The following is a 25,011-nucleotide window of genomic DNA, read 5'->3' as shown; positions in this document are numbered from 1 at the left end:
GTGAACATCAGATTCTGATATTCTCAGCACACAAATCATCTTCCCAGATAGAAATTCAATACCTCTAGTCAGAGCTACCTGTTAAAACTTAGACAGTGGATTAAATATTTACTTGTTCCTTCTTGTGGCTCACTGGGAGAATTTCAAGAGGCACTAAACACTGAGGGCGGCTGGGCTGCAGCAGGCAAACACTGGGGCTGGGGAAAAAACTGGGGCAGGCTGAGCCCCCACACCACCACAGCACATCCCTCGTGTGCTGCCTTCCCTGCACAGCACGGTGTGTGGACAAGGCCTTAGCGCTTCAGGGATCGTGTGGTTCTGAGTAAAAGTGGGCTGGCGTTTGAGCACGGAGTTGCACCTTGGGATAAAGTGCTTCGAATCAGAGCCTGAATAAGGTCTCCTACAGTTAAGTTTTATAGGCTTGAGATCTGAGCAGTGTGCTGGCAACTGAACTAATAATTTTGCTATTTAAAAATCAAATGAAATAAGATTCCAGTCTTTCCATACCTTTTTTCCCCGCATACTCTTAAGAGATATCCATCCAACCACTGAATATTTTGTTCTATTTTTTTTTTTCATCGGAGACTGCTGAGGCCACAGTAATTCCATTTTTACTGTTGGTGCCCAGTTAATGTTTCCTTTTATCGCATTATTCATCCCACTCACTCGGCCTGAAATAAATACTTGATTGTCATGTAAACCACTCTTCAAATGCACTTCTGAACCACAAAGTTATAGTAAAAAGTAGAGTATAAAGTAGAGTATAGTGGCTTGTACACTATATTACAGCAATATTAGCCCAAATTACAAGATACAGTGGATGTTAATAAGGCTGGGCTTTCAATGGCAATCCACCTGAGTGATGCTTTTTTATGTGACTTGTAAAGGTAGTTTATAAACACATCCAAGAACAGTTAAACAATTCATACACAATGATCTTATTTCACTCAGCCATATGGTCTTTATATGGTTCGCATCCTTTTTTTCCATGTACAGTTTTTCCCTCTTGAATGGCTGCTTGCTCTAACAGCTGTGCAGTGTACAGAAAAGCCTGAAATCCGAAGCAAAAAGTGCCCTGGTCTTGCATTTGCAAATAGATATGAATTTATTGCAGGAGCAGGGTTTTGAGATTTTCAGGCTTCTCTGTGCTTTGAAAATGACTGGCAGAAGGTCAGTGAATGTATGGAGAGGTAACGTAAGAGAAGGCTGGCAGATTTGCTTTGCAGCTCACATACATTTTATGTATTATATTTCATAAAAGACAGAAAAAGGAACTTCGGTGCAATATACTTTGGAAGTTAATTGGACTAGACATCCAAGTCTTAAGTAAATCAGCTCTATATCATTTGACACACAACATTACTTCAATTAGTATGACTTTCACCATTACCTAGACAGAGGAAAAGATGTACCATGCTAATCAGGATATTAAAGTGACACTAGCATTTATATATTATGGATATTTACTTAGATGAATGCAAGATAAATGAGATTGGCCTAGAAATCTTTCTCAGCAGAGAAGATGTGGATTTCCACCTCCCCATCCCCCCAGGAAATTCTTTCTTGTGCCTATTCCAGTTATCAAATTTTCAGTGTCTCTTACACTGATACCTCCTTCTGCCCACATAGCAGCTCATGCCACAGCTCGTGGCTCGTGCAGGGTTTTCTGCACATACGGAAACTGCAGGGAACCTGCAGTTTTCTGAATGGCCCATGAATCTGAAAGCTATTTTGAGGCAGCTACTTTATGCACGTTTTTGTGCCAGTTGACCTAACCACAGATAATGGATCAAAATCTGGAGCGTGAAGCCACACATTGAACCCAGTTTTCACTGTCAGAGCACTGTGATCACAGGGTCCCTAGGTTAATGTGTAGACTTTCAAAGCTGCACATGCTAAAGGTCCAAAGTCTGTGCCGGCATGCCTGTGCTTAGGGCTGTGGACATGCACCTTCTTTAATGCTCCCCAGATGAGAGTCAGGGACACTCCAGTATCTTTCCACCTCCTTATTTCTGGATCATGCAAGCAAAGCTTTGACATCCTTCCACAGCATGGAGGAACCTCAGTACAAAGGAAGGAAGGTATCTGCCGTACTCCAGAGGGAGTACAGATGTGAGCTTTTCTGAGAGGTTTGTTTGCTTGTTTTCTTGGAAAAGGGCACATTTTCAAGGCTGGAAGAACAATGAGATCCAAAATTAAGCCTCTGTTTCCTGCAAGGCTGCAGCTCTTTGTGTCCTGCTCTCCTGGCCATCACAGGATGCTGCTCTGCATACAAGGGGCAGTTAAAGCCTGTGTAAAGCACCTCGTACAGTAACCTTGTGCTAGTATCACTGTCACGATCGTTTCTTGGCCGTCCATCACTCTGGTATCTCTGTGTCCTCAGGCAGAGCAAGCATTCCAGCAGCAAAGGAGCTTTGATTACATCTTATCTGGGGCTCAGCAGGGAGGGCAGCTCCCCCGTAGCTCTTGCTGGCAGGGTGAATCAGCTGCCTTTGCTGGATTTTTCCAACACGTACAATGTCCCGGGAGGTGATTTTGTTTTTAAGTGATAGTGATGCAGTGATGTGTTGTCTCCAGTGTTGGTTTTGGTTTGTTTGTTTAAATTTTAAAATTAGTTTATTTCCTGCAGTTCATATTCATTCTCCTCCAAACCTTAAACTTCTCAGGAAGAACAAGTAGACAAAAGTTAAAAGTGGTGACAGAAACCATCCATACACTCAATGATTCTCACTGGGACTTGTCCCAGACCCTATAAGGAGGAAGAGAGGGAATAAAAGTGACTTTTTCCAGGGAAAGCACACAAGCGATGGTCTTTCTGCCCAGCTGACCTGCTGTGGACATCCCCCAGTCTCATCCCCATCAAGCACTTGTGCCAGGGGCTGGCTTTCTTTCCTACAAAGGCAGAAAAACTGATCACCAAACCACTCCCCATCAGTACTGCCTTGTTGGCTTCTCCTTCAACAGAGAAAGTCAGCAAAAATCCAGTAGCAAGCAAGGCTTGTTTTCTTGGAGGGCGATGACCATTGACAGGGTTTGTATGTGTGACTGACATGGTAGATTAATTTTATAATAAAAAGGCAACTTTCACATAAATGTCATCAGGAGATATCTTTAGTGCCATGCTCATCTGCCCGAAGGGACGATGTGGTTTTCTATTACTGCTCAGATGCACAATAGCGTTTCTCGGCTGATTTAGTTTTGTTTTTTATATTGTGCTGCTGGTTCAATTACAAATACAGACAGGCTGTGCCATTGGCATTAAAGCGTCCATCCACCAAAACACAGGTTCCTCTAATGTTCCAGCACTGAGGGCGCCTAAGAAATCAATGGTCATTTTTGGAAATGTGGTAACATTGTACCTGAGGAATAGGTGGATGTTTGGATTAACATTTTCCCTGAAATTCATTGTTTTGTCCTAGTATCTTTTCTAGCACATTCCAGGTCTGGCATAGGCACATAGCCTATGATTTCTGTATCAAGCGCATCCCTCTCTGTCACATCTATTTGCCTAATTGTACAAAGATTTGGAAAAAAATGCAGTTCGCACACAGTCAGCTGGGGTATTTTAGATTTTTCAGGAGGCACGTTAGTCAAGGATTTTGCCCACATTGGGCAGGCTGTGGCCTGAGACTCTCCCTCTAATTGCATCTCTGACTGCAAAGTGTGTTGTCAGAAAACAAAACAAAACCCCACAGATTTTTGACATCTTGATATTGTGACTTTAACGATGCCTTTTTAACACAGTGCCTGGCTTTGCCATGCCCTTGAATGCACGTGAGGTAAAAATAGTAAATATATATATATATATACACACACATATTTCCATGAGTGGAAGCGACCTAACTTCCACGTTCTGCCTTACTCTTTTTACTGATGTTATCTTGCCATGGGACTGGGGGGAATGCAAGAAGAGCCAAGTGCAAGTTGATTCTCCTGCTATCTTATTGTCTGCAGTACATAAATCTTGAAAAGTGTGCTTTGAATGGGAAAGGATACCAACTTAATGATACATTTAACTACTGCTGGGCATGCACAGAATCCTAATGTGTGCTGCAGACTCTTCATTGTAACAGATGTTGCTCTCTGCTTATAAAGTAAGTTTATTGCATTAGCTGTCTGTAAGCAGTTTACTCTCTAAAAGATTCATAAAGTAAATTAAAATTATCTAATTATTTGTTATCTAATTTAATAGAGGGGTAATCTTGATCTTCAGTTATTACACATATGTTTTGATATTACAAGCCAGTGTGCCAGAGGTCCCTTTCTGAGCCCTGAACATGACAAGAAGCTGGTTTTCACACCCAGGCACGTCCTTGTGGGATGCTGTTGGGTGTGTGCAGCGATGCTCTGCGGGTGCTCTCCCTGCCCTCCTGGCACCCACCCACCTCCTGCAGCTCTTGGCAGCTTGTTCTGGGGCCAGAGCCCAGCTCTGATGTGATGTCTCAGACATATCCCTTTGTCATGGAGACATCTTGGTGCAGAGCAAGCAGTTTGTAGGCTTAGCTAATGACCAGAACATAGTTTATTTGCTAATCCCTGGTTAACTCTCCTCTCCACACCTAACTGACCATTTTGCTTCCCAATCTGATAAAATGCCACCTCCCTCCTGCTCCCTGAGGTCCTGGCTTTTTGCTAACAGCTTTGACCTCAGCCTTGCAGGCTGTTGAGCTGGGGCAAAGGGGCTGCATCCACCATCGGGGAAGGTGCTGCGAAATGTGCTGTGGCCCATCGCCGTGTGCTCCGTGTTCAGCCCAGGTGCGGGCGTGCTGGCATCGAGCAGAAAGCCTTACACACTTGACGGGAGAACGGGTGAGCCCTCCTTTTATTGTAGTGCTGATATCTACATTTTATCCTGTAATTTTCTGAGTCATTATAACAAATTGCTCATGCTGGTGTCACTCATTTCCCCACAGATCTCTTAACTCCCTAGTCAGCATGTAGCAAGCTGCAAATGGTATTTCAAAATGAAAAATCACAGGTGTTTTCTGGATGCCATCCAAAGGAAGGAGCACAGACGTCAGGCAGAAATCAGACCACATGGAAAGATCCCCCTGAACGTCTCAGACAGTCAACAGATGGTAGCTGTGACACGAGGAGTCAACCTCCTCACCTGGGGAACTCATGGCCACAAGCAGCAGAAACATACACTTAAATAAAGTCTTCTTAAAAAAAACTATTAGTAAGGACAGGCTGAAGCAGTGGCAATGCCATATCACAGACTTCAGTGCTGTAGGGAGAACAGGGGACACTGTGTCCAGACTCCTCTAAATGTAATGAAAATCCACATAATCTTCAGGGAACCACTTGATTATATAACGTATATACATAAGGAGCACAGCACTAAGGAAGTGATTTTAGCTGTCAGTCATCTTACCTTTGAACCTTCATTATGCCTTATATAAAACTTCTTTCTCGTTGGAGCTTCTCACTGTAGTTCTACCTCACAAGTCAGCAATGTGTGTGGGCTGTAACTCCTATCAAAGCACAGTATGGGTACGTATATAATTTTTTTCCATTTTTTGCTCCTTTGTGCTCTTTTTGCTTTGGATAGCAGTGCCATATTGTTTTCCAGTGCAGGGTACGTATCTATATGTGCTCTGTTATTATTAGACCATGGTAATGACTTTTGCTGGCAGTGAATACAGGATCAGCCTGGAAAGAATCTTCTGAGATGATGCTCAGGCAGCCCAGATTAGCTTCTTGTGGAAGACATTACTTCTTTTCTGATATTAGTTGCAGTTTAGCATGTTTATATTTCTGTGTTATGCAGAAAGGACTGTAATCAAGTAGTATCATTACCTTCACATAGTTAATATTTGTAGTGACTAGTTTATTCCATTCAGTCCCTGATTTGTTCAAGTTGTTGGGAAGTCTCATACCTTTTCTTTAGCCCTCTCTCTACCTGACAATGACATTAATACCATTTGGAAAGGATGCCAGCATTTGGCAGGATTTGCTTAAGACTGGACTTCATTTGAGAGTGTCTATTTCTGGTGATGGAGAAGGAAATAGCAGAGACAAGAAGGACATTGTGTTAGGCTGCCTGCACAGAGTTACTCTGTGTTAGATCTGTCAGAGTACATCCAGCGCTGACACAGACTGAAATTCATTTCCAAGGCTCGAGATTGGAAGACTTGCGTAGGTACATGTTGATTAATCAGCCTCTCCTTTGCCAACAAGTTTGCTTGCAGAACATTAAAGATAGCACTTTGCATCACAAAACGTAGCAACTCATAAAAGCAAATGAAATTGCCAAATATATACAAAATATCAGAAACGTAGGCCATGGAAGATCTTTATTAGAAAAGTTGAAATAAATTGAGTCAGTATTAATTTATGCTGATGTCAAGGATTTTCCCTTTGTTGCTGCTTTTTCTCTGCAGTGGCTACAGTTGAATCCCTGAGATAGGTGTTAGCTGTGGAAAGACTCACAAGGTGGCTGAGCTTTAATACCTGAAGAAATACAGATCTGACATCTGTAGGAGAATACTTTCTATTTGGCTTTGCAAAAAAAAGAGCTGAAGGAAAGCTATGGTGCTGGGTTTTAATGTACCATGTTGTTAGCGATAACTGCTTAATATTTTACTCATAGATTCCTTTGGGTTCACTTAAACAGCGGCCTTCCTAAGTACAGCAGAAAGAAGTGAAATGATAAATTAAGCTAGGTCAAAGAGGAGAAATTATTTTAAATGAATACAAACATCTAATTTATCTGGACTTTTAATGAATTGAAACGCCAGAGTTGCTAGAGATGACAGCATTGTAAATCCTATTTATCTTTACTAAAATTTCCCTACTTCTTCCCACTCCTCCGTGTGCTCATACATCAAATCAATGTGGTGAGACTTGCTCTGCCAAGGTGGAACCAAAAGGCAGGGCTCCCAGTCCCATCCCACCCACAGGACCACCCTTGGTAACACCTGAATGAGTCTGTAAGGGGATGGTGGGGACCGGAGCTTCTGGGCAGGGGAGGGAGCTGAGCTGCTCCTTGCTGGGACCGCAGTGACGGCTGTGTTAGCATCCAGCACCCCCTGGCATTTTTAATATCAAGTATTCCAGTTGTGTTGCAGAGGAATTGTGTCCAGTTACTTCAGGTCCTTCAGAGCACACCCACGTTTGCCACAGCGGGTTGTTCCCCCAGCTTGGAGACCTTTCCATCAAAAACCAGAACAATTCTGGCCAAGTTAGGGGATGACAACTGGAGGGGTACTTGCTTTGCTGTGTGAAGGTTAAGAAGTTTGCAAGTTCAGTGAGAAAATTCTAATTATAAACCAAGTGGGAGAGGCTTTGACAGGCTGAGGAGCAGAGCACCCACAGGGCTGTGCTGCCCCACGTGTTGGCCTGTGCATGGGGCTGTAGGGAGGTGAATTGCAAAGCCAGGTTTAAACACTCACCTGTTTTATTCTGCTACAAGGGGCAATGAAGCCCTTCTCTCTTGATCGCTAATAAGCTCCTGTTTCCGTTCCTGTTGCTCATTACTTGCAGAATCCATCAGTCTGGGGAGATGCTGCCATTGCAGGTACAGGTTAGGCATTCCTGTATTGTAAATAAAATGCTAAATAACAGCAAATGTGCAAAAACAAAAGAGAGTCTGAGGGCGGGGGTGACAGCACAGACCAACTTAAATTATCTGCTTTCAGTGCTGTTTCCCAAAGGACTTTTTTCCCCCGGACTATAATGTCCCATGGGACGGTGCAGTAACAGCTGCTGAATCCCAAGGAGGCTGAAGAAAAGGGACATTGGCTGCAGCTCTGTCCTGCCCCAGCGTTGTTTAGAGGTGGTCTAATTCATCTGCAGCAACTTTATTGTAACAAATATTATTCAGAACAGAGTGATCACATTATATTTTAGAAGAAACGGACAGTCCAAGGAGAAACCTATTCACACTGTGTCACGGAGAGTAAGATGAAGGCTTTTATTTACTTGGAAGCCAGTCAGGGCATTAGTTCAGATAATAAGGGCTGGCTGGGAAAATGCACCCCTGGGGCTCAGACCATGAAGGCACAAGGCTCTCAGCGACTGCAGCCTTCTTTATGAGTCCCCTTCCCTTCCCTGGGAAAACAAATCTCCAAGGGTCAGACTTCCAAAACAATTTCTTGTGCATTTCTTTCTTTTCAGGTGATGGGCAATGCCTTTTGTCAAGCTCTCATTGGGTTACCTCAGCTCCTGTCTTCAGCTCCTGGGCTTTACATCGGCCATCGTCCTGCTTGTCCACGAGGCTTTCCACGAGTGGAGGAGCGGGGGTTAACCTCAGCATGCCTGGGGAGGAATTAGGGAAAGCACAGCATCAGAGGACACACGTGCAACATGGCAAGTTGAAAAGGAGGTGCAGTAGTGCAGTCTGTTCCTTGCTGCCATTTGGATGTGCCTCTGCAGGTGGCATTCCTGATGCCATGTCCTGGGAAGTCAAAATGCTTTACCTTGGGAGGGAAAAGACATAGGGAGCCATATCTGACAGGGTCACTGAAGGAAGGGAGTGAAAGTAAAAGTTAGCACATCTGCTTTGTTGAGGCAACTTGAAAAAAATAAAGCAGTAAACACATTGCATAAGACTGAAAATGCTGGGAAATGTAATCACAGAATCACAGAATTTCTAGGTTGGAAGAGACCTCAAGGTCATCGAGTCCAACCTCCAACCTAACGCTAACAGCCCTCCACTAAACCATATCCCTAAGCTCTACATCTAAACATCTTTTGAAGACTTCCAGGGATGGTGACTCCACCACTTCCCTGGGCAGCCTGTTCCAATGTCTAACAACTCTTTCAGTGAAGAAGTAATTATTACACCTCTTTATAATCTGTATATGCAGCACTTCCAGCTGCCATAGTAACTTCTGCATGTACTTATATTCATACCTGGCTATTTTTAACTAGCGATCCTGGACCAGAGGTGGTCGCTCAAATATTATGGCTAAGGGTAACCCCAAACTCTGCTGTACGACCACAGTCCAGTCTTTACTTCTGGAATAAGACCAATAATTCATTGGTGGTTTTGTCAGCACAGGATTTTTTTTTTTTTAATTATTATTATTATTCTTTTTTTGCACAGTCCTAGTAGGAACACTAACACGTGATGTAGGTGATTTCTGTGGTCAGTTAGCACATGGTGGGGGCTGCTGCCTTGCCCTGTCTCTTAACGATTAAATCATGTGATGATATAATGAAAAATGTAGTAAATAAAATAGGACAAATGATTAAATAGCTTAAAATTCACCTACTAAGGCATTAAAAAATAGTCTGTGAATATTTATTATGGGAATGATCTGTTTCATGATGATTTAAACACCTTCCTCGCTGAACTGATGCTACTTAGCCAAAGTATCTGTTACTGTAGGAAGATGAAATTGCATGCCCCATGGGACAAGGCATCTTAAAAAAAAAATGGAGGGGAGCACAAATGGGTTAAACATTTGTTCTTCCAGTTAATTACAAACTGGTGCTGCACTGCTGAGTTTTCTGGTCAGAGCACTGAGTCATGGGGGCATGGGGCACAGGGATGCAGCCCAGGAGGGGGACTTTTGCTTTGCACGTGAGCAGGGATTTACCCCGCCTGCAGTAACTTGTCTTCAATGGGAATTAAGCATATAAAGCCTTATATGCTGAGCTGAAGAGTAGTGATGGGACTGTTAGTCTACATAGCCATCTTCTGTATTTTATTTTATTTTATTTTATTTTATTTTATTTTATTTTATTTTATTTTATTTTATTTTATTTTATTTTATTTTATTTTTGATTTCATTTTATTCTGAAAATACAAATCACATATACCTGGAATACTGGCAAATCCAGTATTTCTATTGATTGCTTCGTGCTCAGAAAGCTATTTCTCCTTCCAAATAGTTTTAAGCCAGTCGCCAGCCAGGGCTCCGCTTCTGTTTATTCTGGACTCCACACAGAAGAGGAAAGCTTGCCATGAAATACTGCCCAGAGAGGCAGGAGGTGGAAGGACATCTGCGCTTCGTGCACAGAGCAGTCGGCGGGGCAGGTGCCAATGCAGGAACGAGCTCTGGTGCTGTCGCTGGTTCCCTGCTCCACTTTTTTCGTGTACCTGGAGCAGGGATGAGTGCTCCCAGGCAGTCCTGGTGCACATCAGCTGGGGGAGGAGGCCTGTCCCTGTTCCCTGGTGGCATCGCTTGCACCACCCCTGTGTGAGCCCAGGCAGTGAAGGGCTCGCAGGGACATTTCCCACTTCACCTGCGGTGCTTTGCTTTGCTGCCTGGGGGAACAGCTCTGCGGGAAGCCCTGTGGGCTGGAAACCTCCACCCTGTGTTGAGTTTCATTTTGCAAAGCTCTGTTGTCTCCCCCAAGCCACTTGACACATTGACTTAATTTAACCTCAGGAGCAAAAGTAAATAAGTAATGAGGAAAAGTGTGGTTTTCATTTTTTTTTTGTTATTATTTTTTTTTCACATAAGTATGCTGGAAGCCACTCAGTGTGTCTGACCTGTTGAAGAATTATGGTAATGTTGTATTAGATTTCGTGCCGTTTTTGGCTCCCCCTTCCATGCAGCAGGGCTGCAGTGACCAGCGCTGCCCTGTCCCTGCACCTGCAGCAGGATGACTGCCTCGCCCAGCAGAGGGGTCCCTGGGGGCCTGCAGAGCCAAGGATCCCTTATAACCACCTGCTGGCACCGCTTTCAACCCATTTGCTGAGCTGCAGCTTTCTCAGGCAGTTGCTGGTGTTAATCTCGTTATAGCACAGGTCTCCTCGCAGGTGAAGCCAGCCCTCCAGCCCAGTGCTCCAGCAATAGGAGGGGATGTCCTCAGCCAGGCACCTCTGTGCAGCTCAGAATTAACCGTGACATCTCCTAATACCTTCATACGACCTTCTCTTCTCCACATCTCCCAGCCAAAAGTGGTGGTGAAGTGCTGCTACTGCTGACAGTGTCGGAGATGGGCACAATTATTTTTGGTGTTTCTTTTTCATTGATGTAGATCCAAAGCCCCCCCTTCTGAAGGCTGTTACATCAGGAGTGCCCTCTGCCTCCTGCAGCCTCCCAGACTACCTGGGGAAGCAGGGGAGGCAGCGATGGGCTGTGGTTTATCAGCATTCAGAGGATGCCACGGGCTGCCAAAGCCTCTGCTGGGGCAGCGATCACACAGCCCCAACACGGAGCCTCCCGTTTTCCTCCAGCTCTGCCTCCGGACACAACAGCTCGCCTTGAAACTTCCTGAAGCAACTCATGAAGTTTGCCTAATGCACATTTTCCTTCTGCTGGCGTAAGGATGGGAAATCCTTGGAACACACCACGTTCACTGCGTTCACCTGGCCTGTACTGGGGCTGGACGACCTGAGCTTTTTTCTGGCACTGAGTTTTCAGCAAGTTGCTGCCCCCCATCCTGTCCTGGCCTCCCAGGGAGGTTTTTGGAAGGACTGCAGGCCTGCCCCTCGGCCAAAAGGCACCTGCCTGTGGGCTGAGCTCTTCTGCGGGCATGCGGCATCCATCAGCCGCCTCCCTCCTCTCCTGCAGCACTGCGAATACATTACTTGCCCCTAGTGAGCATCTCCTTCCAGGCTTGCATTAACACCGTTGCCACCTCGACTCCTAATTTATTGGTCAGAGTGTGCTTTTCAACAATATTTACAGCCTGGCTTAATGGCGTGTCTGCATTTTGCTTGCTGCAGACAGTAATTCGGGGATTTGTTTGGCTGACTTAAAGAAACACTTTGAAACAGCTGCCAGTGGGTTAGGTTTTATTGCTGAAAGCATTTACATAAACACGAATTTAACACATTCTGTAGCCTTACTTGGTGCTTGTGAAGACAACCTCCGTACTGCCTTGATGATGTTTGGGAGGGGTGTTTTTGACCCCAAGCCCCCTGCAGCTCCCCAGTCCTGCACCATATCCAGAGGTCAGGATATTGCTACCGTGGACATGGGACCCTGTGCCTGCCGTGCCACCACTGTCCTCAATCACACAGGGTGGCTGAAGCTGCAGCTCGATGTAAGCCTGCTCATAGAAAGGTGGTGAACAGCAGTCAGTGGGCTCTTGGGGCCAGGTTTTCCTTTTTGTGCCATTTTTGATGTAATTCCAGGTAAGCACATCTACTAATCACCTTTTTTTTTTTCCTTCTGGGACAATAACCTGGGGTGATGCATTTACCTGGTTTTGCTCAGAAGATGCAGATCCTGCAAAGTGGCTTTGCAGGACATCCAGGGAAAGTGAGAGAGAGCAGCAAGCGCTGGGAGTCCGCCTGCATCTGAATTTCAGAACTCAAAACTAGCACCTTCACTGCTGCCCTTCTTCCTCCCCCATTGCCAAAAACATCCCGCCTCCATTAAAATGCCCTCAGATGTGTCTGGGAAACAAGCTAGCCAGATGTACAAGGGGCTGAAGGTGTTGCTGGCACGCTCGCTGTTACTTGTGAGCGTTTTTTCCCCCTGGCAGTGTCGCACACGGCTGCAGGAGCCGCAGCTTCAGGGTGTTCATTAGCGCATCTCCAGCCCCGGAGCCCCCTGGGGCCTCTAAGAGGAGAAAACAAATGAAGCCGCGCTCGTTGACCGTAACACAAATTGACTGCTACTTGTGCTGATGTTTTCAACATAATTCATTTCGGCTCGAACGTGTTGACTATCTGCATAATTTCTCCTTGAATGGTTTTACTGCCATATGGGACACTGCGGACCTCGAGCAGCCGGCTCTGCCTGTAACCCCTCCTTGCTTTAATCAGTCCCACGGAGCGCGTGGGGCCTGGCTGCCTGGGACTGAGCCCCAGGTTTCTTCAATCTCAGGTGTGATATTGCCCAGCTGGTGAGGATCAGGAGCTCCAGGTGGTGACGGGGGCAGTGCTGCAGTGCTGCAGGGCTGCTGTGGCTCTGCAGAGCTTGGGGCAAGGCATGCAGAGCAGCCCCTGATGGTGAAATGCATTTTTAGGGCACAGAGAGGATTTTAACCTCCAAAGAAGTCAGGCTGGGTGTTTTCACCAGCACTGACTTGAGCTTCTGAAGAAGAATAATATACAAGAAAAATGACCAGCTTAGCCTTGCTGCACGGGAAGACTTCAGAAATTCTTCAAAAAGCTCCTGTCTTTTACTACTCAGCCTTAATGCAAAGCATAACCTCTAGCAGCATTTGCTGCAGCTAATACTGTTGACAAGCCAGGATGTCTTTCACTGCAGACTTCATGTCTTAATTAAATGGAATTTGTTTCAGCAAATAATGCTTGTCAGAAGTGTTTTTTTTTTTTTTTCCTTTTTTTTTTTTTTTCTTTTGCCTTAGGACTCTCACAAAGATGCTATTAGACATTTCGATAATCAGCCATCTGTGTCTCAGCCTTACAATAGCTCCAAGTGAAGGCAGACTAATTTTTCCCAGGCCAAACTTGTAATTATGAATTAAATACACAGGAATGTCAGGCCACTCTTAAATATAGGAACAGAGAGACATGGTACCTGAGCATGGGAAAAGCAGGAGCTCTCCCGTTCCAGCCTTTTACACCTTGAAAGTGCCCCTAAACTGCAGCTCCCACCCCGACCTCAGCTCTGCCTGCGATGCCGAGGACAAAGCTCCTGGAGCTGCGTGCACCAAGCCCCAGGGCTTACCCAGAAAATGGGTAACGGGATGGACACAGATGAATCAATCTGCAGGGGCTGCCCTGCTCCGTGCCCTGCACCATCCCAGGAGCTGCTGTAGGACCTCAAGGGGCTCAGGCCGAGCTCCGTGGTGCTGATGGCAGCAGAGGACGTGCTGTGGTTCGGTCCCCAGGCCCTGGGCTCCTGTAGCTGCTTGACAGAAACTCATCCCTGGTGGTGACAGGTGGCAGATCCCACACGTGCCTCGTGTGTATGCACAGAAATGGCAGTGCAGGGGCTGCTTCCTGAGGGCAGAGAGGAGCTGTGCTCATCACACGGCCTGCATTTTGACCATGCATGTCGGTGTGGCTCTAAAAGCCACCGACTGCAGACAACACCCAGTGCAGAAGGGAGGTCACCAATAATCCCAACAATGAAAGGATAAAACAGACAATGCCAGCATGAGTTTAAGTTTTATTATAAAATTTATGGAAAAAGAGCATTTCCAGTGTATCTAGAGAGAGCACTTTGTGGGATTCCCTTTTGTCCCTCCTCTTGCAGCCCAGGTGTTACTGGCACAGTGTCCGTGGTGCAGCACAACACAGCACAGCAAATACGAGAGTAGTTCAAATGCCACACAAGAATTCTGTGTTGGTACAAATCTCTACTAAAGTTAATGTATTAAAAATACTTTTATATATTTTACAAATAAGTGGGAAATTTCACGTGTACGAGCATTGCAAGAGGAGTTTTTTTTTCAGGCTAAGCTATTTTTTTTCATCACACACTTTCCAGTGTATGTGTTCAGCACCGAATATTGTTATTACTCTGTTTTGAGACAAATGACCCTGATTTTTAGTGGGACTGAAAGGGAGGACGTGCTGTTGGTGTGCTGGAGCATTGCATGGGCAGCAGGGCATGAATCAGGCAGAGAGACTCCTCTTTTTTTTTTTTTTTCTTTTTCTGTTCTTTTTCTTTTCCTGAGCCACAGCTTTCCTATTTAATCACAAATTTTCATTAGTTTTCAGTGTTCTCAATGAAATCTGGGAAAGAAATAAGATGTTTGCCTTTTACTTGCAGAGAGGCACATAATTTGTTGGGTTGTTATTTCTGGCCACGTGCTCAAATATTTGTCCATGGGGAAGGGGCAGGACAACTGTCCTGTGCTTGGGAGGGCTTTGTGCCTTCAGAAGTGGGAACTTAAGTTTAGTTGGTACACTTCGGGGATGCGATTATTTTTCCCATGAGTGCACACAGGGTTCCAGGAGTTAGTGCATCCTTAAACCATAGTGTACTATTTTAAACTGTATTTAAACTGCACGATTATACAGCAATTGCTTTTCTTTCTAAAGAAAAACAAAAACAAAAACAAAACAAAACAAAATACAAAAACAAACAAACAAACAAAAACTCTTTCCCCCCTTTCCCCTATCTGATATTCTGATGTATATACACTACATTGCTGATTTTTATTTTAATTCCAGACCCTTTAGCTAACGCCACAGCAGGCTCAGGTGCGCTTCTCCAGTCTTGCTGACCAAAATGCGAGAGGGCACGATGCGGGTCTCTGCTTCTTTGATGGTACAGCAATGCAGGGCACTGCTGTGCCTTCTGATCCATCATTTCTCCTGCACTGCTGGCTGACTTCACCCCTAAAGTTGTGTTTCATAAAGCGCTGATTTCTTGCTTAGAAAGCTTGGGGGGGTCAGAAAACTGCCAAGGGAGACGGGGCCTCTCAGGGGCATTTTGGCTGTGCTCAGGAGGGGCAGGGATTATAACTGCACGAGGACTAACGGGATGATGCTCTGGGTGAAGACAACAGCCTGAAGCTGATCTGTTAGGTGGGGTATCTGCCGTTTCAGATCAGCCAGTTGAAGGCAGGTGATGCTACAGAGGGCAATTAATAAGCCAGAAGTAAGCCTCTACTTGTGGTCTGCCAGTATTCTCAACACCGCGTGTTAAAGTAACAGTTTTGGTGTCCCTGCATAAATAAGATGAGCCCAATGCAGCACTGCAAATACAGATCGATGTAATATATCAGACATACCTGACTGCCTGCACAACAGGCTGTGCGGGTCTGATGTCTAGCTCAGAAGCAGCTTACAGCATGCAGTGGTCTGGGGGATTGAAAGCAGGAACTAATGCAGATTTTTATTTTTCTTTATTTATTTATAATAGAAATGACTAGCAGATGCCTTATTGCTCTCTCCTAGCTTGGTTGGACCTGCCAAAGGGAAGTGGGAGTCTGAGATGCTGGACCATGCTCAGGCCAGGCTTTGCAAGCCCTCCAAACAAATGCTGTGCAGAAGTTATGCTGCTCCCCGCATGTCAGCCCTTCTCCTCCTCCCCAAGTCAGTTAGCATCTGGTTTATCACGGCCTTAAATAAAACATTAAAACCTCTTCCCCTGCAGTACTTCTTGCAGTAAAAAATAAATAAAGCTCCTTTTCAGGTAACGCTCGGCTCCCTGCTCTGCCACGATTTCAGTGTACGAGCAGGAGGATGGTGCAAGGCCCTGGGGCCAGCTGCATGGAGCCGTGCATGGCATCACACACGTGGCTGCGGGAGAAACCTTTGCTAATCTGGGAATTTGATTTTTTACTTCTGGAAATGCCAGTGCTCTGACCTTCGTGTGTTGGGATGGGCGTCTTGTTTGATTTAGTGCTTGTCTTGTTTACCGGGCGCAGCTGGCTGGCTGCTCGCTGCTGTGCTCACTGCCTTTATCTGATGGCTTTGGACAAGTGTCAAAGGCACCACGGACTGCCAAGGGTGAGATGCTGAAGTGCTTAATTAAACAAGCCTCTAGGCAGTGGCAATTTGCACGGTAGAGGCACTGCAGCAGGGCTTTTTCTGTTTGAAGTTAATATTGGGAACTGTTTAACAAAAATAATGGTGTTTTCTTCTTGTTTTTTCTTGCTTTTTGTCTTGCATCTGCAAGCATTTAGAAAATATGACCCATACTCCCCTGCATTTCCCGAACTCTAAGACATAAGAGGAGAGCTGCAAGAACCTTTTTTACCTTTGCTTTTTGTGCCACTTGCATGAGTTTTCATCCCTTTTCAAGATGCCTCCTTTTTGTTACAATCAAGGACAAATAAAATTACTGAAAAGAAGGAAAATGAAGGTAAGCAGAGCTTCTCTACAAGCCTGTCATGTCTGTGAGGACTAACATCACTCGGGTGCATCTCCCCACCAGGCTCTGCATATTTCAGTACAAACACAGCGCTGCAATGAAGAGCTATGGGCAGTGATTTGGCCGGTGCTGCGGCTGGGCTGGTCCTGCTCCAACCATCCTGCCCTGTCTACGTGCACTGGGTGGCCAGGGACTTGGGCAACCAGGGTATTTTGACAAATAAATCAGGCTGCACTGGCCAGCTGCCATTGCACAAGGACTGAGGTATTCAAATAATTAAATTAATAAATAAAAATAATAAAATAAAAGGAGTCGTGGCTCTGTGTTTGCCCCTTAGTGGCAGGCAATGCAGCTCTGTCCCAGGTTGCAGCTCAGTCCCACCACTCAGACACCAGTCCCAAGCCAGGATCTTTGCATTTTTGGGGCATCCTGGCTTTCTCCACATGTAAGCAGAGGTGAAATACATCTGCCTGCCTGCCTGTCCTCTCTTTTCAGGGTCATGTGCAACATCCTTCCTATTTTTATTTATTTATTTATTTATTTTCAGAGATCATTATTAGAAAAGAACCAATCCTCTTGTTGCTGCCATTTGAAAAAGTTTGGCATTGCAGGTGTCTGGGTCTTCCTCAAGCAACCTCCAGGTTGTCACTGGTGCTCGCATCCCCAGCGTGCTGCTCTTGGCTGGGAGCTCATCCCGTGCTCAGCACCAGAGAGAGAGGGTGGGCAGGGGAATGAGCTCCAGGAGCAAGTAAGTAAATATAAAACTGACCTCTGCTGTGTTTTCCATAACCTAACTGCATTGCACATTTTTTTGGGGGTGCATTCAAGAAAAAATGTGCAAAGCTGTGAGTCAGGCAGTAAGTGTAGTGTCAGATGTAACGCAGCACAGAAACCAGGTGCTGGCTGCTTGCCTTGCAGCACGCACTTTGTTTGAATGAGCAGGATTTACTCCGGATTTTCTAGGGGACAAATTATCCAAGCGTGAGTTTTAGGATACACAGTAAGACAGGGAAATCCCTGGGGCCAAGTGGTCCAGTCCCAGTCCCAGGGGTTCAACGAAAACCAAGAACAGCTAAGAAAGTCCCCCTTTAAATGTTTGCTAAAAATAAGGCCCTGAATGGGGGAGAGACAAAGGGGTGCTTAGAAAAAAGTATGCAGGCATCATGCCATGTCCGCGTTGTTGATTAACCACTAGGTTGTACACTCATGTCAACTCTTTAATCTTCCCCAGCTCCAGTTCCTCCTTTTCCATCATTTTGGTGACCTGCTGTAAGGTCAGACAGGGAATTAGCTGTTATCTCCTTACAGAGCAGAGAGCTTGGCCACCTGATCTGTTTTACACAGTACCTAGCACGCTGCTGGGCACTGCAGTAATTAAGACATAATCATGGTATAAATCAAGTAAATAAGTACTTGTCAACAGGTCATCAGGACTCCTGTGTCTCTCGGGCAAAGCCGTGTTCATGGGGGTCAACACAGCCCGACAGCCAAATCCTTTCCACGGGGGTGAAATGTCTTTCAGCAGCCCTAAAGGCCAAGTCCCTTTTGGCAGGGGCAGCTGAGCAGTCACCGATCCCAGGGGTGTGCCTACCTCTGCCCATGGAAGCCCTTTAGGAAATTGGGTTACTTCTGGTAGAGGTTAAAAAAATAATTGGTGTATTAAATGGTAAGAACAGGGTGTCGCAGATTCCAACGCGAGGCACTTGTGACTTTTCTCTCCAATTTATGGAGAGCTTCAAAATAGTCACTGGGCTGTATAGTAAGGTCAAGAAAAAAATGATTTAGACCATGGAAATATTAAGGGAAATATTAAGGGGAAACACTATTTGCATTACACTGCTATTGAACCTCACCATTGAATGGAAAACGCATCTGATCTTGGGACCAGTCTCATTGTCGACCAGGAATCATTTTCTTCTGTGATCCGAGTGTCAGAATACCCAACGGATATGGAATAACTAAATGGTCATTACTTCACTTTAATTTAATTTCAATTAATCACTGTGATTAATTAATCAATTTATTAGGTAGGAATTAATTGTTAATTGGTGGAAAACACCAAGAGAGTGGGAAAGAAACTGCAAATAAGGCAATGCACCCTCCTTTTGACAGAGCTGGAAGGCAAAAAGGACTTTTTGACGACATTTTTTTGAGTATATATAAAATCTCCATGTCATAACAAAAAATAAAATCAGAGTAACAAATGTGCAGCACTTTAATGTCAGAATTGACCATCATTGGAACTGTTCACAAGTAGTGTGGACAATCTAAGTTGTACTTCGTTTTCTAAGTATGATATATAGCCGTTAGGATAATTTAGAAAACACATCACCAGAACTTGGGCTGAAGGGGAAGAAAGGGAACATCTTTGAAAGGTCCAAGTGGGAGTTTTCAAGTGAACGCTATTCCAATAGTTTGCAACAAACAGGAAGAAGTGAGGTCTGTTACACATCTTTCACAGCCTATATATAAACCAGCCTCAAGAATATTTACCTGAACAGATATTTACATTTTTTTTTGAAATATTCTTAAAAAAGTAATATTTGATCTATGACACAATGAACGTCTCTACAGGGAAACATAGGCATAATAAAATAGTCAAGAAGTCATAAAAGATAACACGAGAGCAGTGTTTGGCCTTAGTAAAACACATTTAGGATGACCGCAATGTATGGATACAGCTTCAATCAAGAAAGGAGTTGTGCATATTTAAAGGTACTTACAAAGCTGGTCTCCTCCTTTTCTTGACATGGGTATGTTTCCTAACCAGATGAGTACAAAATCATGGACACCATGCATTGCTAAAGGAAGGCTATGCCAATCTCTTTTATATGCCTGTGTTGCAATGATGGGATAGTCTCTTCTAACCCTTATGGCTCATAAGTGAAAACACATGTAGGTTTAAGCCTATGGGTGTTGAAGGGCAATTTAAAGGACTCCATGTTTAATGAATTCATAGGATTCATCTCCCGTTCTCGTCTGTCTGAACAGATTTTTATATATTCTCTATAGAACCGAAATGGTTTAAAATACTTCAGGTCTACAGCCATGCTAAAATGCTTCTCTTTTGGTTAAAGTTGAACATTTAAAGCAAAGATTACCACTGCTAGTCTGCATCCTTCTCATGTAAAAATCCCTCTGTGTGCATTGTGAAATGGGTGACTTCAAGCATCTGTCTTGGAAAATAATTACTGCGCCACTAAAATATCACTGGATGTGTGCAGCACTTCCTTCGTACAAACTCTGGGCACCAAGGTCGCTCTTGAAAGGAGCTGGGTCTTTCAAAAGGCCAATGTGTGGCTCTTATGCAAGATGTTTACCTTCAGAGAGAGCTTTCACCAACATCAAGCCCACATTTTCAAAGCAGCACGTGGGATCCACCTGCTCGCAGACATCTGTTCGCAGTGGCCGTGGTGCTCCCATGGCTTGCACCACTTCGCGAGCCATAGCTGCTCTTGCCCTGATTACTTCATGGTGATGAACACAGAAAGTTACAAAAAAAAAAAAAAAAAGAAAAGAAAAACAACTAAAAAAGTTTTTATATCTTTCCAAATGCGCAAATGGATCTATACTTTTATGAGAACTGAACTTAAATTTTTCAATGCCAGCTGTTGCATTCTAGGGTAATTCAGCTGGTTTTACAAGAATCTCTTTGCTCGTAACTAAAAGATAATTGACTATAAAGAAGTGTACTAGAAATGGAGAGAAAAAAAAAATACAAAGAAAAATTGTTTCCCAGAATGCCTGAAAATTAAGGCTACAACTAGAAAGTGAGTGAGTTTCCTATTTAAAATACCCTACGCCATTGTAGCCATTATTTCGTGAAGAACCCAGTGACTTCAGTACTACTAAATATTTAATGAGAGAAACCAACAGTTTCTAGAAGCGTTGCTGCCTCCTGTGGGAACAGCCATAACTAATTCTCTGCCCACTGAAGAGCAGATTTTGCATCCTGTGCCCAAGCTGACCGGACTCACAAGCTACTTAAGGACTAATGCCCCCCTTCTCCATAAATATTTTTACACAAACTCTGACCCCCCAGTGCTTTCTGGCTTTTATCCACTCTAATGGCCTGGATATTTCATGCCAAATTTCTCACATGCAATCATACACATATGCATTAGAAGAGGCAGGACTCATAACATTGCTTTCAGTAGTACCAGGAGCAAAATTAAGCACAGAAGAAAGCGAGCTGACAGTTACTATTTCTGTTATGCCTCCTTCTGAAATCACATCCGTGAATCCTCCCAAAGCCATCCTGCAGAGAAAACTGATCAGTTTTCATTAAATCGCTCTCCTAGGTTTCTGCAGTTTGAAAACTGCTCTCTGATGCTTATTTTCCCTCGTCATCCAAAGGTGAATTTTAACTGCAGTCATCAGGTGGGGCAGCCAGCACAGCGAGCGGGCAAGGCGTACGGAAAGAAAACGGATGGCTTGAACATAACATAAAAGCTCCTCAATACGGAAACTCAAAATCTGTTTTGTTCTACAGATTCGCTAGGTTTTGTGGCTTATGTGATATCTCAGTGGAGATATTATTCGCTTCCCAGCATTTTTCTCATAACCACAAATCATACCCCTAAATAAAAAATAACCCTTCAAAACCACTTCCTATTAGCAGAGCATACCTTATAAAACTTGCAAGTAGACCAGTGTTGTACCATGAAGCCTATACAGGGGGTTTTTGTTTTTTCATTTTTTTTTTCTTTACCAGTGTAAAAATATACAATGCTACTGCTCATTTGTTGCAGTGTAAAGGTCCAACTGGTACTTGCCTGCCTAAGGCTCTACTGCTATTGCTCTTCATACTTCTCCAACCCAGACCACTGTGTTACCCCTCCTTATACCCGAAACCTCACACCGTAACGTATTTTGCTTCCCATTTATAACAAACAATGAATCTTTAGCTGGTGTAATGAGATACTGTCCAAATAATCCACTGTCTTTCATAATTCTGTTGTGGCTGCTCCAGGGCCAGTCTTTGGATGTGATAGGGTCCTTTAAATTCTTCAGTACATTCATTTTCCCCGTTGACAGCTCTACAAAAAGCACATCTGTTTGCAAATGTGAAGTAGCATATATATAGTACTGATTGCCTTCAGTGAAAGAGGGCTGAAATGTCAGATCGGATACGTGTATGTTTGTTTGTAAGTCATAAATCAACTTGATCTCCCCCTGGACAGTTACAGCCTGGACTTTGATCCTGCCACTGTCTTCATCCGCGCTGACCAAGTAGCGTCCGTCCGGGGAGACGTGCGGGGTGCCCGACACGTCGCTGTTGGTGCCGATGACAGCGTCGGTAACGCTGTCGATCAGGAGCTGCGGCGAGGCAGCCCGCAGCCTGTTCCTCCTACACTGCACCAAGAAGTAGCCGCCCAGGTGGGTGTAGGCCATGGCCTGCGGCACGCAGCTGTAGTTTCTGAAGCTGATGGTCTTGACGTGGGTCACGGTTTCCAGGTCGATTTTGTGGACGGCGGATTTCGATTTGTTAAAGATGAAGCCGAATCTGAAATAGAAAACAGGACACTGAGGAGATGTGACTCCGGAGACCTGATGGTGTGCTTGAAAGAAGAGGAGAGTCATCAGAACTGGGAAACTGTCCTCTTAATTTTCTGTGCAATAACGCCGTGTGGTTTCTGCAAGAAACCTCTCTTGTTTTAGTGCTTCTAACATGCACTAAAAGGAGGAATACATTTCAGTGCAAATTAGCAACTGATCCTGGAAGCCTGGATATGTATTTGGGTATTTGATTCCAAGTCTTTTATTAGGAAGACCAATTTACAACAGGAATAGCAAGGCTTTTTTTTTTCTTTTCTTTTTTTTTTTTTCCTTTGGTAGGTAAGCACATTGACCAGTTATGTATTGAATCTGTTCCAGTTCTAGGTAGAAGTAATTCATTAGATACTCAAGACTTCCTCGAAACATGAAAGTGTTCAACAGAGAGCATCTCCCTGTCAGGCTGGGGGCAGAGAGCACCTTTGAACTACGTTTATAACCACGGAGCGAACACCAACGTGCCCAAATCAGAGCATCTGAGGGCAGCTCTGACGTGTACTTTGTGCCTGTGGTGCCTGGGGACCACTGCAGGAGCTGCGAGGCCGAGGCATGGAGCAGGCTGCTTTAGGCACTGTCCTGCCAGCCCAGGAAAGGTGGAAACCATTTCTCAGGACAGATAATGAGCAAGGGTGCGCTGCAGAAAAGTGGTCTTTGTTTTCATGCTCCAGAGAGGGCAGACAACAGTGAGCAGAGAATAAATGCTCTCTAAAAGATATATGCTGCAGCACACCTGACCTTTGCTGAAGACAAAAAAGGTCAAGAATAGCCAGAAAGGTTTCTGCTTAATTTGAGAGGGAGCCCATAGAAGCAGCCTGTTTGTGTTCCCCTGGATTCACAGGTCACTGGCACTGACTTACAAAAACTAATTTTACATCTTTTCATCCATTCAATGCGAAGAGAAGGAAATGAAGTGAGTGCTTAGTTTTGTATCTCTTCCCTAAAAGATGTAAAATTGCTTTTTGGAACATGGAGGACTGTGCTTGCGTGCAGATAATAGATATTTTGCTTAAAACACTGGGTTTATTTTTTTATTCTTAATCTGTCTGTCAATGAGACACTCAGCAATGATTTCATTGCTAAAGAACGAGCCAATGTAGTGTATGATTCCATGAAAATCACTGGGCTAAGCCTTTCATTTTCCCATTACACTCACATCCATTAGAGACTTCACAAAATATCTGCAGTAGAGATTCGTAGTGCACTGTGTGTGGGGAAATTGGATATGACACTTGTATTTCTCCTGGATGAATGCATTTTAAGTACACTTTAAAAAATGCTTTCCCTTACAGCATTTTTTGAGACTTCCTTAATACTTGGCCAAATGCCTGAAGAAGTTAAAAATGGTTCTTATCATAAACTTTAATTTAAAAAAGTGGGTCAGAATGTGTTTTATGTGCACACAGCTGCAGAAGAGGCACAGTGCTTGCATGAAATCTGTGATCTGAAATCTCAACGAGAACCTTGCACTTAGAGAGTTTTTAATAGGCAGCAATCTACCCTGGGAACTAATAAAAATGGATACATTTCTAGATATCCATCTGAAATAACAGGCAGCTGAAATACATATGCAGGAACATTTGCATACAAATATTTTTTGGCTCTCAGAAGAGATTGCTTAAATATTCACCTTCCTGTGAAATGCTGGAATCGCCATTTATTGTTTCTGAGTGGAGAATTTAGAACATGATCCCGGTAAGTCTCATTAGACTGTGAGCAATTATTTTTTTGTGCTGAAGGTGAGAGAGAACTGACAAAGATCTGGCCCTGAACAAATGAAATAGGAAATTAGGCACAGCATTCTCTGCTTTGCACATGGAGAACTATAGGCAGTTGTCTACCTTTAGTATTTTTCCTGGAAGATCATCTGTATGCAGCTGATTAATCACACTGAAACAAACAAACAAACAACTCTAAAAGAAAACAAACAAAAAAATTGTTCAATTTTCCTGTCTTTGAACCCAGACTGTACCTCCTCATCCCAGTCTTTAACGTTCAGCAGCTGTCTACCTCCTGGCACTACTCTTACTCATACCAATAGTTTGAAAGCAAACTGGAAAAGTGAGGTAGGGAAAAATTAAGAATGAAAACCATGAAGTATGTCTTATTTTGTGCTTCAAGAAGCAAAGTTATTTATTTTGGATCAGATTCAACACATAATAATTTAAGTGTGACCTCAGTGTTCCTTGCAGGGAATCTACACTTACTGTAAGGAGCTACATTATGATTTTTGGAGTGTTTAAGTTAGTTAAACTATATTGGTGACAGGAGATGATTAAGCAGTTGTTATGTTATAACATGGTAAGAACAGTATAAATTGCTTTGTAGTTATCATCAATTTTGATAACTTTAATGGGAGGCTTCCTGTTCCTGCTGGGAAGCAGTCAGTATTACTCCAAGTTATTAGTATGTAACTTATGCAATCTCATTAACCACTACATCACATTAACATTCAAAACTGATGCTTTGTAGAGGTGTTGTTTTTCTTCTTCTTTTTAATGCGCAGTGCATATCGTGTTTCTGCTCAAACCTTACACCTCACACACACATCTAATATTTGAATGGGTAAGTAGCTGGAAACATGTGGAAGGACCACGCTTTATGCTTTGAGCAGCATAAACTTTTACCACTTCTGGCAACAAATCCTTGATCCAAAAAGAGGTTTTGAGATGAGGAAGCCAGATTTTTGGCCACCAAATTCCCAGCACAAACAAGCCATGGCAGCATGTTGTGCTTTGCTAAGGACTGGCTGACCAAGCTGAGGTCTGAATGCCCGTGCAAGGGCTATGGGAAGCTGAGGTTTGTTTCTCAC

At 44.0% G+C, this 25,011-nt stretch overlaps 1 protein-coding gene across 1 annotated transcript in view; it reads right to left on the bottom strand.

Moving 5' to 3' along the window:
* Window positions 1–21,449: 21,449 nt before the first annotated feature.
* FSTL4 (follistatin like 4) overlaps window positions 21,450–25,011 on the bottom strand; it is a gene marked incomplete at both ends in the record, with an annotated part of 199,594 nt that continues 196,032 nt past the window's right edge. The window contains one exon of the mRNA XM_084295100.1: window positions 21,450–22,152. Coding sequence (XP_084151226.1) covers window positions 21,450–22,152 — 703 coding nt within the window. The remainder of the gene's footprint in view (window positions 22,153–25,011) is intronic.

The sequence above is a fragment of the Netta rufina genome (assembly GCF_964035555.1).
Source record: "Netta rufina genome assembly, chromosome: 14".
Lineage (NCBI taxonomy): Eukaryota > Metazoa > Chordata > Aves > Anseriformes > Anatidae > Netta > Netta rufina.
The sequence above is the reverse complement of the archived record's forward strand: the minus strand, read 5'-3'. Positions and strand labels throughout refer to the sequence as shown.